We start from the raw sequence: 18,634 nt of genomic DNA, 5'->3' as shown, positions 1-18,634 counted from the left end.
CGCGCACGTGTTGGGAGGGCAGTAAGCAGCGTGGGATGCAGAGGATTCTAGAAGGCCCAGCAGACAGCAAACAACAAAGGGAAACTCTTCTGGTTTGAAGACAACTAAGCCCCAAATTATTGAATTCATCCTTAGCTAAACTGAAAGCTAAAACCAAGGGATATGAGTTTTCAACAGCAGGAGACTTGAGAGATTACTGACTTAAGTTTTTGTTCTGAGGCTATGAGAATATGATGCCCCGGGCTGGCCTTTACATTTTCTTAAAGAGACATGGATAAGGCTGGCAAACATTTATCAGACACTGTCTTGAAGGTGATAGCCATGATGGAAGCGGAGGTCCTGGCCTGTCACATGTGCTCCTGCTCTGAAACTTCTCAGAAACTGGGCGGCATAGTTATCACATCCCTTCCCGGGGCCATGAGACTCTGAGCACAACGCTTGGTTATATATAACCTCTAACCGTGAGACGCATCCGACTTGTTTACACATTTGTTATGGAAAATTCCACTTCTTCATTGTATGCTGCTTATAAGAAACTGAGTTTTAAAATATTTAATCCACTAACACTGATGTTATTGATCGTGTTATAATGAACTTGACTGGTATAAGCACTGTTCAGACCCTCTTGGAGTTAGGAAAAATCACTTCTTTGCCTCCGTGAATCAATAATGATACAAACAAACTATAACTCGCCATTAAAGCAAAAACATGTTGGAAATAGAACGCAGAAATGCAATTTGTTCTCTCGACACTCCTGTTGCCGCCAGGGCGCCGTCACCGATATTGCTGAGACAAGGCAGCTAGTCACGCCGGCCGGGGTCCTCCTCAGGGAGCCCCCACCACCCTTTCTCAGACAGACACACTGAGCTCCCCGAGGTGACCACCCGCGCGGCTGGGCGACACTATCTGTCCACCCTAACACCTACCATGCAGGGCCCTTTCGTCATGCGGGCTCCAGGGCCCTGAGGGGCCTCTCCAGCCCCCTCAGTAGGTCTGCATCCCAGCCCAGGTCCTGGCAGGTAACAACTCAGGTGAAACCCAAGCCTGGGTCCCCAAGAGACTGCAGGGAAGTTCAGGCCCTCTTCTCAGGGGAGAGGGCCCCTGCCTGGGGCGTGCATGGGTCCTACTGCAACTCTGCGTGGACCTGTTTCACAGTGGGCTGCACGGAGGACAGAGAGGGGACGTCACACAAACTGGTCACGCTGGGACAGAGGCTGGACCCAAGCGACCCTGGGGCCCGGCCGGCTGCACCCCACCTTGCCCGCCCATGGGTACACCGTGACCTTTCCTTCTCCTGGGCTCTGCGTGCGCATCGCGGGCTGGGGAGCGGGCTGCGGAGACATTGACAAGGGATTGGCTGCGACTGCCGGCTGCGGGTGATGGAGCTCGTGTTCCCAGGCAGGCGGCATATGACTCATTCCACTAAAATCAATATCGTTACACTCATCCTCTGGGAAGTATTCAGCCAGCTGTAAATTTAACCATCCTGACTCGAAGTTAACAAGAACAGGAGCTTGCTAACTTTCAGATCAAACTCTGCAGATCAGAAACAAGGGCTGCCTTGGCATGCCGGGCTGAGTCCTGGGGAGGGGCCCGGGCCAGAGTTCAGACATGCCCACGTCTGCACGCTCTCCCCACGGATAAGCTGGCAGCCCCTGGATCAGCTGGCAATCCTCTCGGATCTGTGGGCTCCCGGTACAAGGAATCAGGATAACAGATCTGACCTTCAGAGGCTGTTCTGAGAATTAGAGACAATGCAGGTAAGACAGAGAGCCCCGGACAAATGACAGGCCTGAAGACAGCAGCTGTGGCAGCAGCCGTAGTAACAGAAGAAATGGCAGTAGTTATAGAAATTTCTCTTACATCAAGCTTGGCCACTGCATTTAATTAACTGGACAGGGCTGAGTTTACTAACTTTAAAAAAAAAAAAAAAAAATAGTTCTCCACTTGCAAAAAGAAAGGGTCCATCCCAAAGGTATAACTTAAGTTGGTTTTCTGGGACTCGGAGGTCACCGCTGGGACATGAACAAGCCGTGACCGTGTTTAGGCTCCAGGGTCAATCAACGGAGGTCATCCTACCTGCGAAGGGAGCCAAACTGCACTGCAATCGCAATTAAACACACACAGAGATAAAGCCACCACTGCTGTGCAATAACGGTAATGAATGAAATAGCACCGTTGATTAAAAACCACCTTTGATTTATCCAGAGGGCTGGCATGAGCTTAACTAGCAGATGACAAGACGGACGTCTGTGGAGGCGGGGAGGGGCCTCAGAGGCACATTCCAAGTGTGAGATACAGGGCTGGCGGGGGCCTCCTCAAGCATGGTAGCACCCGATTTCATATATATCCACAGTTAGGGTCAGCTTCTCACCCCGAAGCTGTGTGGAAAGAGGGGGAGAAATTAAGGTTGGGACTGGAGAGAGATACTCCTGCAGGCGGAAGAGAAGAACGTGGGTGGGAACAGGGACACGTGCCTGGATCAGGGGGGCACAGCCTCCATGTCTGGATCTAGGGCCAAAGGAGTGATGACACAAACATGCCCGCACCCTCGGGAGCGCCGTATCCATGCCCACTGGCAGCAGGCCTTCCTGCTCTCCATGGGCACGGGGGGAACGCTTAACCAGGGTCCTCTGAGATGCTCTAGAAAACAGTCAAGGTGCTGAAAAGCCCGGGACTAGAGACACCCAGGCCCCTCGGGGCAGCGCTGCTCTGCAGGCTGTGGCCCCACAAGGAGCCTCCCCTTGGGCCCCTTCTCCAGAGCTGAGCGAGCCCCTGACACTCTCCTTGGGTCTTTTAATTTGGAGGCTTCTCACCCCTTCCTCTGCCAAGTGTTCTAAAATCATCAGGGCAAACACTCCTCCTGCCGGAAGGAGGGGTGCAGCCAGGACAGCCACTCACTTCATCAGAGGGATGAGTCCGGATTGGCCTGGGTGCGGCTCCTTCCCAGAGGCCCGCCGCCCCACCCCACCGCCACGAGTTATCCTCCACTCGGCAGGCAGGGAGCCAGCTGCTCGGGAGAGGGCCAAGCAGGCTCTCCTGGACTCAGTTTACACAAACTGTTGGCCTGCAACCCAGAAACAGACGTGGTGAGGGAACCCACTCCTGCCCTTCAAACGCCAGGAGACTGGCCAGAGCCTCTGCCAGTCTCACAGGCTGGAGCTGAACCCCAGTTCTGTCACTGCAGGTCACCAAACACCAGGCCTCGGTGTCTGAGTCAATGAAATGGGGATAAAAATATCTCACTGACTGGTTAGTGTGGAGACTAAATACATAATAAGCAGAGGGCCTAATATCCACTTATTCATTTCAGCTTGATACAGGCCAAACAGGGTGCCAGGAACCAGGGCTAGAGGGCCCACGGCCTGGCCCACCATGAGCACTGGCCACTTTGTCATTCCCTTTTTCCATGTTTCTGTGATGGAGGCCCCAATCATGATGCAAAAACGAGGGAAGCACCAGAAGACACTTTCTGGAAAACAAGAGCAATGATTATTGGTGGGGCCAGTCCCGGTTGGCCACTTGGGCCCACATACCCATGCCAAGGGACACAGCAATCCCAGAGCAGGAAAAGCCAGGCAGGGGCTGGGGACAGCAAGGCTGTGGGTGGTGGGGTCTGAGCAAAGAGGACACCCACCCCAAAGAAAGGGCAGGTGCCAACACATGACGAGCAGAAAGCTGCTACCCCCCACCAGGCCATCCTGTCATGGAGAAGGAAAAGATAGAGAAGCAGCTGGGAGACCCTGAAAGGTGGTCTTCCCATCCATCTGCCCTTAGACTCACACGTGGGATCAAGGCCATGCTAGGAAGCTGGCTCAGGGCCTCTTGGGAGGCTCTCGGAACTGAGCCACCAAAGCTGCCCTGTTTGGAGAAATCGTCCAGCAGCTGGGTCCGGATGCTCAGAGGAACAAGGCCATCATTTCCCACCTTCTGTCAGGCCTTGTAGGGCAGAGATGGAGCGGGGCAGGAGCTGCTTTGCTAAGTGGCCTCCATGCAGCAGGCACTTACTCTGTACATGTGATCTCAGCTGTGCCCCTCGACGAGCCCACCCGCTGGGCACTGCTACCCAGTTCACAGATGCAGAAAGACAGCTCAAGGACCCTCCCCCAAGGACACCCGGCTTGCACCCCATCCAAGCTCCTTCGGTCCCACCGTGCCTCCAGTATCCGGGAGCTGGGACCAGGTGGCACTGCCCGGATGCCCCGCACGGGCTAGTCACACATTGGGAGAGCTGACTGGGCACAGGAAGGACAATAAGGGATCCTGACCACCCAGCGCCCTGGGGGCTCCAGGGAAAGGACCACCTCCCTTGTAGCCAACAAATGCATGCCAAGTCCAAGGCCTCACCAGCCAGGCTGCAGGCTGGAATCTGCAAGAAACCAGCGCCACTTGGAACTGAACAAGCACAAGCTGGCCGGGGGCTTCCGAGGAGTCAGGCTGACTTGGTATGCCGGACACTGACTCACTTGCGCCCTGGAGGAGTCGACGAGCGCTCCCCAAGACCACCTCAGCCGAATGTACCAGAGACGTTTTGTTAGGAAGACTACAGACTGAAATGAGAGCACCAAAAATAATTAATCTGTGAGCAGATTTTATTTAAGTGTTGATTCATGGTTGTTCTATAAGCCAACAGCCCGTCAGAACTATAAATTAACGAGATAAAATGTGGCTGGCCCTCCATATTTCAGGCCAGGTATTGACGTTTCCGAATCCACAGATTTTTAACTGTATTGATTGAGGACACCAGGATAAATGGCCTTGGCGCCAAATTCCCATTAGCGACAATGGGCACCGAGTGACTAATTCCCAGAGCGCAGCAGTGAGAACGCCCTGCGTTGCCTTCTCCTGGCAGGGAGTTCTAATTAGATTGAAATGAAAAAGCCAAATCACCAAGGGCGGAAAGAGGCAGATCAAGTGAAAAGGAAGATCAGACTTGGTGGCGAGAAAGGACAAGAGAAGTCAAATGAGGTCGCGAGCCACAGGGACTGCAGGCGGAGAACATCCCCGCACACGCTGGGCCAGGGCACATGGAGCCCCCAGCCCACCCTGCGGCCCCCGTGAACCCAGCCCTGCCCAGCAAGTGCCAGCCTCAGCTCAGCCTCGTCCACACATCCACTGAGCAGCTGCTCGAGCGGGCCCTGGCCGGGTGACAGAGACCCAGGGACCAGCAGGACAGGCTCCCCCCGCCCGCCCTTCTCAGGGAGCTCCCACACTAACGGGGGTGGACGGACCCAGAAACCCAACAACCCCTCAACAGGAAAGGCCCCGTCCAGGAGCTAGAGGGCTTCCCCAAGGGCAAGGGCCAACCCCTGGCCCCTGCCTGCCCCGCTCAAGGCACAGAGTGCATGCGTGCTGCTCACCAACACGGCCCGGCACGAGGGCCTGCACACAGCTGGCGCTCAATAAGTAACAGCTGAATGAATGAGAGGGGGCCTTCAAGAGGCGAATCAGGTGGTGAGCCCATTCCCAGCAGAGGGGTGCAGGGGAAAGTGCCCCCTCACCACCCCGAGTGGACAGCAAGGCCCGGGGCGGGGTGGGGCAGGGCCAGACCTCCCCCGTCCCACCCCACACACCGCAGCTGGGGCAGCAGACGGCGTTCCCTCCAGCACAGTCCAGCACAGACCGGGTGGGGGCGGGCACATTCCCCTCCTGCGGCTCCCACCGCACCGTGGGTCACACCTGCCACCAGGGAGACCTGCCATGACTCCCTCCTGCTCCAAACTCAGCAACAGCCCCCGACCGCCACCGGCTGTGGCAGGCCCTAACTCAGCAGGCGGGAGGCCTCCTGGAAGGCCTGAACACGTCTGAACCCCCCACACTCGCTCCCACCCACACTCACACCCAGAGACCGTGGCAGGGTCTGTTTAACATCTGTTGACTGAGGAGACAGATTGTGACAAAGGGCCACCAGGAATTCACTAATGTTGTCAAACTGACTTGCATTTGATTAACCCGCCAGCATCACCTGCGTGGGAAACTCATCCCACCTCCACCCCTGGGCAGGCGATGCAGGCACCCGTGGGTGCTCAGTGATGCTGGTCTGGGGAGCAGCATGTGGGGAAGGCACGCCCCATGGTCCAGGACACGTGTGGAGCTGGAGCTCCCATTCCTGCACCCCCAGACTCACCTCCCCCAGCTCCCTGCACCCCACACACACCACATGGTTCATGCTCCCATGATGGATCCATCCTCGTTCCATCTGCTGAAATTCCACTTCCCTCCTCCTCCTCACCAGCTCCCCTCTATCCTGATTCTCTGTCTCCCCTATTCCTGCATCAGCTTGGGCCCCACTTCCTCAAGGAAGCCTTCCTTGATCTTCCAGGCTACATCATCTCAGCCTTTCACTGTTCTCTGGGACTCCCTGTATGTCTGTCTCCACCAGCAGATGGGAGCTTCTCCAGGGTGGATCCTGGGGCTTGTTCACCTCTGTGTCTCCAATACCAAGCATGGCTTCCTGGATCCACGGGCAACGCAGTGTAGCAGTCAGGCCACCAGCCTCGGAGCCTGGTAGACCTGTGATCATCCTGGCTCGGCCACTGCCCGGCTGTGCCTCTGGGTCTGCGTGACAAAGGGGACTCTGGAGGCGCCAGTCTCAAGGAGTAAGTGGGGCCTCACCCTGAACAGAAGGCTACAGAAGACCCTGCACACAGCAGGCACTTGGTGACAGGACCTCCTACTGTCATTGACTCAACGGTCACCATTACCCAGCGGGACCAAACCCCCGGAGCCGCAGCTCCCTCTCGGCCTGGACAGGCTCCCAGGAAGGTCACGGTCTGAGGAGCGCACACACCCAGCACGGTGGAACGGGCATGGAGTCTGCAGTGGCACAGGTGTGGCTCCAAACCCCACCTTCCGTGCACCCCTGGAGGCCCCGAGCCAGTCCCTTGCCCCTCTGAGCCTCAGTTTCATCACCTGGGAAATGGGGAAAACGGTGGCTGGCAGGATCGACGTGTCACATGCAAAGCCTGGAACACTGCACCCACCGCCCTCATGGCTGTCAGCCTGGTCACCACCCCACCGACTGACAGCCCCCGGGGCTCGGTCACAGGCGCTGCGAGGCACGCATAAGGCTACCCTGCATGACCCAGCAGGAGACAAGGACACTCGGGGTGAGGAACAGACCCACTGCACCCGAGCCGCGGGGCAGAGTGAGGGCCCAGGCTCTGGGGGTGCTCAGCCCACTGTTTGCTGGGCTCTGGGAGAAGCCTGGGCCCCCAGCGTCTCCCCAGCTGGGCCAGGCAGGCAGGGGCGTCCCAGGGATCAGTGTGAACCCAGGCCTCCCCTCCTGGCCCTAGTGGCGGTACCCAGAACAAAGTGAGCCAGGAGGAAGCCAGGGAGGCACCAAGGGCAGCCAGCCTGGGGTCAGGGGGCTAGGCTGGAAGCCAGCTCCGTCCTCACTGGAGAACCACGGCCAGGCCCGTGGTGCTCCCAGCGCCTGCCGCCCAGGAAAGCTGGGGAGTGGAAAAGTTCCCTTGCTGACTTCTCTCTCCTTCTCGCCCTGCTTGTCAAGCACCCCCTGAGGACCCAGCCAGCACAAATCCATCTCACCCAGAGGCCGGTGCGGGGCAGGCGGGCATGAAAGCAGAACTCGTTTGCAGACTTCCCTTATGAGCTGGAATCGTTCCTTACAGCCTTTCAACGGTAATGAATTGACAGGAATTCTAAACTGATTCCAACCAAAGGACACTGTGATAAAGCTAAATCTATTTCAGTACAAATTGCATGTCAGAAGTTGATTAAAAAGCCACCTCTTTATCCAGCCCCACAGCTTGGGGCCGAGACAACCTTGGGGCTCTGTCCTCCAGGCGAGTTGGCCGAGGCCCACCGTGAACCTCTCCGTGGAGAGGCTCCGTTTCAGCCAAATGGAAACACACTCCCCAAGCTGCATCGCCCCTGATCCCAGGTGCCCCAGCCCTGAAAATGGCTGCAGCCTGTGGCCGCAGGATTCCACCCCCGCACCCCAACCTGGCCAGGAGGAGCCTCCCCAGAGAGAACGTTGGCTCAGCTGCCAGCTCGCAGGAGGCGGCGCCTCAGGGGAAGGATACAGAAAAACATACCTGTTTCGAGGTCTGTGAGGTGCAGGGCGAAGTCGAAACCGCCGCTGAGGATGCGCCGGCCGCAGGGGGACCACCGGGCGGCCCGCACTGCCTCGCTGTGCAGGGAGTAGGTCTGCAAACAGCTCCCTGAGTCCACGGCGTTCCACACCTACGAGGCAAGCACAGCGACACACGGCATGAGTGGGACCCCGACCTCGGGCTCAGCTGGGCCCTCTGCATGGGGAAAACGCTCCCACAGTGGAACTAGACTCCCCATATTTGACCATCCAAGCAGGATCTAGATGCGAAATTCTCTTGGTGGAAATATAATAAGGCCTTAGGACTGGCAGGTCACGAGGGAGCCGTTCCCAAAATTTTTTCTGGGGTTAAGGGAGCCCACAAGGAAACAGCCTGTCCTGTGTCCTGCCACGCACCTGCCTAGCCCTTCTCACCTGCTTCACACCTGCTTGCCACCTGTGCCTCTGACCTCTGTCCTCTGAGACAGGACTTTCTGAGCCCCGCAATGGACATGGCAGCAGGCCAGGCCATCTGCATACGTCCCGCTTTAAGACTAAAATCCAAACTAGAGCCTGCCACACCGGTGCCTGCAACCAGACCAGGAGCAGACACCTGCCCGAGGGGCACGCTGTCCTTTTTCCTGGGAGAGAAGGTACCATCCCTCCCTGGGCCCCTGTTCTCTGTGGAGAGTGATGCTCATGGCAGAAATCCCTGTGTACACTTAATGACCTCTGAAATGTGTTTTTAAGCCCTCAAGTACAGAACTGAACATTCCGAGAGCAGGGACCATTCGGGCGTGAAAGAGCTGCATTTGGCTTCCCACCAGCTCTTGCAGCAAACTCCGCCAACCACCATGAGCCCCCCAGGAAAGACTAGCAAGCAAGGAGCCTGAGCCAGCTAGCCCTACGCCTGACACAGGGGGGTGCTCAATAGTACAAGTATCCCCCTCTCTGGTGTCACCCCAGGAAGAAGGGGACACTCTCACCGACCCTCCGAGCTGGGTTAGAGGCGTGAACAAAGGAGCCAGAAGGCACCTGCTGCGCCTCCCGAGTGACGCTGCTGCTCACAGGTCATGTGACTTGGCCGAGAAGCTTGGCCTCTCCTGGCCTCAGTCTCCACCTCCACATAACGGGGGTAAGCGGGGCCCCACTCCCAGGCAGCAGTGGCGGGGAACGAGAGAGGGTTGGGCACGCTGCACCGTGCCTGGCGCCCGGCAGGAGCTGCGGTGCTGGAGGCTGTGCTTTCTTGAGGCGTGTAGAGCATGTGGTTTTTAACAGCAGGATTCCCTGACCCTCTCTTGTTTCCTTAGTAAGAGTAAACCCAAAGCATGCCCACACGCATCCACAAACTGGATGTGAACAATAACCTCCCCTTTCAAGATGAGAAAATTCACCCTGTCACATTCTGAAGGTTCTCAAAATGCACAGGATCAGAGTTCTGAAAGCGTTATTTCCCAGGCATATGTAAATATCTAAGATTAAGAAAACAAGAGGTCAACAGTGGCCTTCAAAGGATGTTGAGAGACCTCGGTTCCTTTCTTCCTTGTGAGGGGTCAACAGCTGGGGTTTCAGACTGAAAAGCAAAAACCAGCAGCATTTACATTTAGAAATATGAACAGAAATAACAGAGGAGGCAGCCAGAAGACTTCAAAGTGAAGTGGGAATTCATGGTGGAAAGGCAGAGCACAGGAAACTGCTGTTTTTTTCCAAAACTATGTACAAGTATGACTTGAATAGAAACAATAAAGTAAAATTAATGAACTAGATCTACAGGGTTATAGTCCTGAATACATAAGGCAATGCACACTGTTGCATATATTCAGTATGATGTCATCTAAGCTTTAAAAGCACATAAAAACACCACCTCACATCCATTAGAATGGCTTCTATTATTTAAAAAAAAAGAGAAGAAGATAAGTGTTGGCAAAGATGTGGAGAAATCAGAACCTTTGTACATTGTTGATGGAAATGCAAAACGGTTTGCTCACTAGAGGGAAAAAAAGTATAGCAAAACCTCAAAAAATTAAACATAGAATTATAATATGAACCAGCAATTGTTCATATTATATATATGTGTGTATATATATATATATATAACCATACACTTGTGTATATATGCTCAAAAAAGTAAAACCACGGTCTCAAAGACATATTTGTACCCCAATGTTCATAGCTGTTGATGGATGGGGCTGTGTTCCCTCCCTGTATTTTGGCTGAGGCCAAACTGTGGTAAGGGTAAGGTCGGTAATGGTGACCTCCTTCAAAAGGGCTTATGCCAGAACTGTTGTATTCAGTGCCCCTGACCCCACGGCAGCCACTCAACCCACGCCTCCACCGGAGACTCACACAGGCAGGTCTGACTCAGTCTCTCGTGGGGCCGCTGCTCCTTCCTCCTGGGTCCTGGTGCACACAGGCTTTGTTTGTGCCCTCCAAGAGGCTGTTTCCCCAGTCCTGTGCAAGTTCTGTAATCAAGTCCCACTGGCCTTCAAAGTCAAATTCCCTGGGGGTCCTCAGCCCCTTTGCCAGATCCCTACATTGGGAAATCTATTGTGGGCCCTAGAACTTTCACAACAGTGACAAAAATCACTGCAGATGGTGACTGCAGCCATGAAGTTAAAAGACACTTGCTCCTTGGAAGAAAAGCTACGACCAACCTAGACAGCACATTAAAAAGCAGAGACGTGACTTTACCGACAAAGGTACGTCTAGTCAAAGCTATGGTTTTTCCTGCAGTCATGTATGGATGTGAGAGTTGGACCATCAAGAAAACTGAGTGTTAAAGAATTCATGCTTTTGAACTGTGGTGCTGGAGAAGACTCTTGAGAGTCTCCTGGACTGCAAGATAAAACCAGTCAATCCTAAAGGAGATCAGTCCTGAATATTCATTCAAAGGACTGATACTGAAGCTGAAGCTCCAATCTTTTGGCCACCTGATGCAAAGAACTGACTCATTTGAAAAGACCCTGATGCTAGGAAGGATTGAAGCCAGGAGGAGAAGGGGATGACAGAGGATGAGATGGTTGGATGGCATCACAGACTCGATGGACATGAGTTTGAGTAGGCTTCGAGAGTTGGTGACGGATAGGGAAGCCTGGCGTGCTGCAGTCCATGGGGCTGTGCTGCAGTCTGTGGGGTCACAGAGAGCTGGACACGACTGAGTGACTGAACTGAACTGGACTGAATGTCCATAGCTGCATTCATTATTCACAACAGTCAAAAGATGGAAGCAACCCAAGTGTCCACTGATGAATAAATGGATAAACAAAAGGTGATCTATATATATACATATACATGTATATCACATACATGTACACTTACACAGTGAAATATTACTATCTTAAGAAATGAAATTCTGACACATCCCACCATATGGATAAACCCTGAAGACCTCACGCTGAGTGAAGTGAGCCAGTCACAAAAAGTATAATCTCACATACAAGAGGTTCCGAGAGCAGTCAAAATCATGGTAGAAAGTAGAGCAGTGGTTACCTGGGATTGCCGGGAGGGGGAAACGGGGATCATGTTAATGGGGACACAGTTTCAATTTTGTAACATGAAGAGTTCTGCAGATGCATGGTGGTGATGGCTGTACAACAATGTGAATGCACTTAGACTTGTTGTCTAATCATTAAGTGGTGACCAACTCTTTTGCGACCCCATGGACTGTATAGCCCAACAGGTTCCTCTGTCCACAGGATTTCCCAGGCAATACTGGAGTGGGTAGCCATTTCTTCCTCCGGGGGAATCTTCCTGACCCAGGGATCAAAGCTAGGTTCTCTGCATCGGGAGTGCGGAATCTCAGCCACTGGACCACCAGGGAAGCTACCTTAATGCCAATGAATCTACACTGAAAAATGGCTACATCTTATGTAGCCATTACATATTATGTAAATCTTATGTGTATTTCATCACAATTTTAAAAACACACAGAAGGGACTTCCCTGGTGGTCCAGAGGCTAAGACCCTGCACTCCTAATGCAGAGGACCTAGGTTTGATCCCCAGGCAGGGAATTAGATCCCACATGCCTCAACTAAGACCCAGCACAGCCAAATAAATAAATTAAAAGTATTTTTAAATGTTTAAAATAAATAAAAACTCACATGAAGCAAAACTCTACCATGTTTATTTGCACACTGAAGAAGGCTGAGCACCTAAGAATTGATGCTTTTGAACTGTGGTGTTGGAGAAGACTCTTGAGAGTCCCTTGGACTGCAAGGAGATCCAACCAGTCCATTCTGAAGGAGATCAGCCCTGGGATTTCTTTGGAGGGAACGATGCTGAAGCTGAAACTCCAGTACTTTGGCCACCTCATGCGAAGAATTGACTCATTGGAAAAGACTCTGATGCTGGGAGAGATTGGGGGCAGGAGGAGAAGGGGACGACAGAGGATGAGATGGCTGGATGGCATCACTGACTCAATGGACGCGAGTCTGAGTGAACTCCGGAAGTTGGTGATGGACACAGAGGCCTGGCGAGCTGCGATTCATGGGGTCGCAAAGAGTCAGACACGACTGAGCAACTGAACTGAACTGAATAAGACTACAAAAATCTTCATGGAAGGCCTTTCCTGGTGGTCCAGTGGCTGAGATTCTGCGTTTCCACTGCAGAGGGCACAAGTTGGATCCCTGCTCAGGGAGGAAGATCCCACAGGCCTCTCAACCAAAAAATAAATTCAAAAAGAAAATACATATGGAGAGGGTAGTCACTTCTAGGAATTGAGGGCGAGGGGCAGGGCTGGGGGAAGGGAGCTGTGAATACCATCCTGTATTTCCCCTGGAGAGAGGCAGAGAGAGGGTCAGAAAATCAATGTGCTCTGCAGCACATGTGCCCAAATGTTCCCATCTATTAAATGCATTCATTTACTTATTCATTCAACAAACATCTCCTGAGTACCAGACGTTGGAGCGGGAAGGAAGGGAAGGAGGAGGAGGAGGGGGTAGATGGGAATCCCAATCAAAGAAAGAAGAGACTCTGAACCCTGTGACACCAAGGCCAAATCAGCGACCAGAGAGGTCTGATTTCTCGGCCACCACCTCCTGAACCAGTCGTGGAAACACGTTTCAGGAAATCCAGCAATCCCTAAGCTGCCCAACAACTCCCCTCCAAAGTGAAAAATGCGTACTTGGCTCTCCTGGTTGATATATACACAACGATAGCATCAGAATCAATGCAGACCAGTCAGCCGCTTCCCAAAGTACCCGGGGTGAAGAAGAGAAGAATCTTTGCTAATCGCTCTCCCTAATTGAATTTAATGTTCACTGTCAAGTTTTAAAGATTAATTCCCAAACACTGCAGCAGTCTGACATGTGTACCTTTTTTCAATTAAGTAATTAGGAGATCCCAATCTACCTCCGTGGAGTTAAGGAGTTACGGCTTCTGTCAAATGTGCTAAGATGACTTGATGTGTTAACTGGAGACATTCTGTGTGTCCAACGAAAGATTTAGGAAGAACATGGCAAGTGAAGTGTGGTGCTGTAGCTTGCTCATCCCACATTTCCTGAGGCTTCCGTGTCCCGGTTCCTGAGTTGTGGCCCCACCAGGAGCTCCCCCTAGTCTCTCAAAACCTATTGCTTTAGCCACAGGTCATGTTCTTTCGGTCTGTCTGCCTGCCTTTTGTTCTTTGTTATAAAACAAATACAATCTCCATTTAAAAATACCCAAATTCTATAAAAGTACTGAAAGGAAAACCCCATAGGAACCAACAATAGGACTGCTGTTTCTCTGATGATATTGGAAATAGTTGTGTTCTGTGAAATTTAAAAAAAAAAAAGAGAGAGAGAGAGAGAGGAAACACAAAGAAAAAAATAAGAGTCTGCCATCATCCCACCACCTGGAGACAACCGTTTCAGACTTCTGGGTGAATCTTCGTTTGGCCTGGTCCTGCCAGCTCCTGCCTTGTGGCTCTTCCTGGTTTTAAGCCCCAGCTCCTAACCTCCTGTCCATCCTTGAGCCCTTGCTGCCCCCCAGGATATCGTTCTAGAGACCACTGTCAGGCTTGCACAGCTTAGCAAAATCCTGTGTAGTCAGTGCCCAAGCCTTCACCATACCATTTACCTGCAAAAGCTGTGAGAATCCTTCAGGGTGAGTATGTTCAAGGGCTGGAATTGTGCTGGATCCACCGACTAATTTGGGGAGATGACTTAACAACACTGAGTCTTCTGATCCATGAACAAGATATATGGCTCCTTTTATTTAATTTCTCTTGTTGTTGTTCAGTCATCAAGTCATGTCCGACTCTTGCAACCCAGTGGACTGTAGCCCTCCAGACTCCTTTGTCCACAGTATTCTCCAGGCAAAAATACTGGAGTGGGTTGCCATTTCCTTCTCCAGGGAATTTTTCTGACCCAGGAATCATCTAAGCAATGGTTTAGAGTTTTCTGATGAAAAAATCTTAGATACCTTTTGTCAAACTTATCCCTATTAATTTCATGTTTGGATGACATTATAAACGGTATTTAAAATTTTGTCATTTCAGGTTCTTCTCTTCTAATATGCAAAAATACAATTAATTTTTGTATATTGACCTTGAATTCTGCAAACTTGCTAAACTATTAGTCCTAGAAGCTTTTTCTGTACATTCAGTAGAATTTTCTACATGAACAATCATGTATATGAACAAAAACAATTTCACTTCTTTTCCAATCTAGATATCTTTTATTTCTTTTTCTTGCCTTATTGCACAGGCTATAATCTCCAGAACAATGCTGAATAGATGTGGCATGAGTAAACACCCCTGTCTTGTTTCTGACACTACAGGAAAAGCAATCACTCTTTATAGTTAAATAAGATGTTAGAGGTAGAGGTGGGAATGGGTGGGAGGTGGGAAGGAGATTCAAGAGGGAGGGGGACATATGTGTACCTATGGTCAACTCATGCTGATGTATGACAGAAATCAAGCCAATATTGTAAAACAATCAACATTCAACTAAAAACAAATACAATAAAAAAGAAACAAAACAAAAAAAGATGCTAGAAGTAATGTTTTCATAAACGTGCCTTAACAGTTTGAAAAAATTATCTTCTATTTCTAGTTTGCGTAAAGTAAAGGGATGTATGTAGGATTGATTTGCTAAATTTTATTTGAAACTTTTACATCCATGTTCATGAGATATTAGTCTGTTACTTTCTTCTCTTGCTTTGGTACCAAGGTAGCCTCATAGAACAAACTGGAAAGTGTTTCCTCTTCTTCGATTTCCTGGAAGAGTTTGAGGAGAATTATGTGTTAATTTTCTATGGCTGCCTGTAACAAAGCACCACAAACTGGGCGGTAGATAGATAGATATGTACTGTCTCACAGTTTTGGAAGCCAAAAGCCTGAAATCAGGGCAGGACTGGTCGCTCCCAAGGGCAGTGAGGAAAGGATCTGTTCCAGACCTCTCTTCTTGACTTGCAGATGGCTGTCTTCATGTCCATCTGGTATTCTCCTTCTATGCCTGTCCCCAAATATTCCCCTTTAATGAAGACGTAAGTCATACTGGGTTAGGGTCCATTCTGAAGATTTCATTTTAATTTGATTACCTCTGTAAAAATCCTATCTTTAAATAATGACATATTCTGAGCCAATGGGGGGTTAAGACTTCAAAATACAAATTTTGAGAGAGACACAATTCAACTCATAACAAATTGCTACTACTTCTTGCTTAAATATTTGGCAAAATTCACTAGTGAAGTTTTGGGGCATGGAGTTTTCTTTATGGGAAGGGTTTTAAATAGGAATTCAATTTCTTTAATAGAGACAAGGCTTTGGGAGTTATCTAACTCTGTGGGTGAGCTTTAAGTGTCTGAGTCTCTTAAGGGGTTTATCCAGGTCATCTAAGTTGTAGAATTCCTTGCTAGAAAGTTGATCACAACATTACCTTTGTTGTTGTTGAATTGCTAAGTCATATCCAACTCTTGCAACACCATGGACTATAGCCCACCAGGCTCCTCTGTCCATGGGATTTCCCAGACAAGAACATTGGAGTGGGTTGCTATGTCCTTTTTCAGGGGATCTTCTTGACCCAGGGATCAAACCCACGTCTCCTGCACTGACAGGTGGATTCTTTACCACTGAGCCACCAGAGAAGCCCAACATTACCTTGGTACTCTCTTAATATCTTTAGAATTTGTAATTAAGTCACTTCTCTCATTCCTAATATTGGTAATTTGTATCTTTTTTATTCCTGATGAATGGTTAAAGTTTTATCACTTACACTGATTGCAAGGAACCAGTTTTTTATTTCACTGACTTTACTGTTTATCTGTGTTCTATTTGAATTATTTCTGCTCTATCTTTATCACCTTTCTTTTGCTTATTTTGGGTTGAATTTTCTTTTTCTGTATGTCTTAAAGCGGGAGCTAAGACCATTGATTTAAAATTTTCTTCTTTATTAATACAGGCATTAATGCTATAAATTACCATCTGAGAACTGCTCTAGCTACAGTCCACAAAATTTTATATGTTGGGTTTTCATTTGCATTTGGTTCAAAATGTTTTCTAATATTCCTATCAGCTTCTCCCGGGACTCAGAGATTATTTACATATGTGCTGTTTAGCTTCCAAATATTTGGAATATCTGTTATTGATTTTTAATTTAATCCTATCATCATTAGATAATATACTTTGAATAATTTCAATCCTTTTAAATTTACTGACACCCTTGTTTTATGGCCTATAATATGGTCTATCTTGGTAAACATTCCATGTACACTTGAAAAGAATGTGTATTCTGCTGTTACATGGAGTATTTTATCAATGTCAATTCGGCCAAGTTGAGTGATAGTGTTGTTCAAGTTTTCTATACCTTTACTGATTTTCTGCCTACTTGATCTATTGATTATTGAGAAAAGGGTATTGAAAGCCCCAACTATAATTGTGGATATGACTGACTCTTCATGCAGTTCTATAAGTTTTGCTTCATGAATTTTAAAACTCTTATTAGGTGTATACATATTTATGCCCCTAATGTTAAGCACCTCATGTTACATCCTTTGATAAATGAACCCTTTATCATTATAAGATGAGATTCACTGAGGTTTTGGTTACATGGATTTCTAATTTTTCATCAGATTTGGAAAACTTTTAGCCATTATTTATTTAAATAATTCGTTCTGCTCTCCCTTCTTCTGAAGACTCTGATTTCATGTGTGTTGGGTAAGCATGACGTTGTCTCACAGTTCACTGATGCTCTGCTTATTTTTCTCCTAAACTTTTTACTATCTGTGTTCCACTTTAGATGGTTTCTGGTTTTCAAATTTGCTATTTTACAGTTAATGATTTGCAAATAATTACATCTAGTGTATTTTTCCTCCAAAACATTTTTCACGTCTAGAGTTTGATTTGGATTTTTCTTCTGTCTTCCTTAACATGCTCAAGCTTTTCTCTACTTCTTTGCATATCTGGGGCATATTTATAAAAATTGGTGCAACATTCTTATTTGCATCATCTGTGCCATTTGTGAGTGTGTTTCTATTTTTCATTTTTCTTCTCATCATGGTTCAGATCTTTCTAATTCTTTCACATGTCTTACAATCTTTGTTCAGAAGCAAGACACCATGAATTTTACTTTAGTGGATTTTTTTTTATTCCTATAATACTCTTAAGGTTTGTCCTGGGACACAATTAGATTACTTGGAAAATGTTCACTTCTTGCCAAGATAGTCTCTAAGCTTTGATAGGAGGAACCACAGCAGCATTTATTTAGGGCTGTTTTACTTCACTCCTGAGGCAATACCCTTGTGAATTACAAGGATTTCCCACTCTGGCTTATGGGAATATGAAATATTCATGGTCCTGTGAGCTCTGGGGATTGTTCATCTTATTCCTTTCAAGTGGCTCTTTCCTCACCTGGGGGAGCTTCCTCATACACATGTGCTGATCAGTATTTCACTGAAGATACTGAGGGGAGCTCCTACAGATCTCTGGAGCACCCCCTCTCGCCCCAGGCAGCACTCTAATGCCTGATTCTCTATTTTGAGAACTCTAGCTGCTGTGACGTTCCTGGATTCCAGCTCTGCCTCCTCAACCCAGGAAGATCACTGGGACCCGTCTGGGTGTCTCCTCCCTGTGCTATAGGCCAGAAACTCTCACCTGGCGGGTAACCTGAAACAATCTCAGGGACCATGCCATTTTTCCTCTCTCAGGGATCACTGTCTACAGTACCTGGTGTTCAGTGTCTGAAAATCACTGTTCCCTTACATTTCCTCTGTTTTTCTTTAAGCTTGAAGCATAAATCTGGCCCCATATTACTCCATCTCTGCCAAAAGCGCAAGTTCTCTTAAGTTATTTAGAAGTGTGTGATTTAATTCTCAAATGTTTATAGAGTTATTTTTTTTATTTTTCAGTCATTATTATTTATTAAAAATTTAATTCCATTGTGATCAGAGACTAGGCTATTGTTTAAACCCTTTTAAATGTATTGAGATTTGCTTTACATCATAGCTCATGCCCTACCTTAGAGAAGTACTATTTGAATTTGAAAAACATCTACACACTGCACTTTATGTACAGTGTTCCCTAAACGTTAGTTCAGGTAGCTGACAAGGTTACACAGATCTTCTATCTTTACTGATCTGTCTAGTTGTTCCATCAATTACTTAGA

The 18,634-nt window shown here is 49.0% G+C and overlaps 1 protein-coding gene across 5 annotated transcripts in view; it reads right to left on the bottom strand.

Moving 5' to 3' along the window:
• WDR25 (WD repeat domain 25) overlaps window positions 1-18,634 on the bottom strand; it is a 145,619-nt gene that overhangs the window by 49,131 nt on the left and 77,854 nt on the right. For 4 of the 5 annotated variants that reach the window (XM_019983921.2, XM_070775720.1, XM_070775723.1 and 1 more), the window contains one exon: window positions 8,058-8,205. In XM_019983921.2, the coding sequence (XP_019839480.2) occupies window positions 8,058-8,205 (148 nt within the window). Of the gene's footprint in view, window positions 1-8,057; window positions 8,206-8,488; window positions 9,028-18,634 lie in introns of those variants that run through there. The other variant, XM_070775721.1, reaches the window with a different exon arrangement.

Source organism: Bos indicus, chromosome 21 (genome assembly GCF_029378745.1).
Source record: "Bos indicus isolate NIAB-ARS_2022 breed Sahiwal x Tharparkar chromosome 21, NIAB-ARS_B.indTharparkar_mat_pri_1.0, whole genome shotgun sequence".
Lineage (NCBI taxonomy): Eukaryota > Metazoa > Chordata > Mammalia > Artiodactyla > Bovidae > Bos > Bos indicus.
Note: the sequence above shows the minus strand (reverse complement) of the source record. Positions and strands in the feature narration are given on the sequence as shown.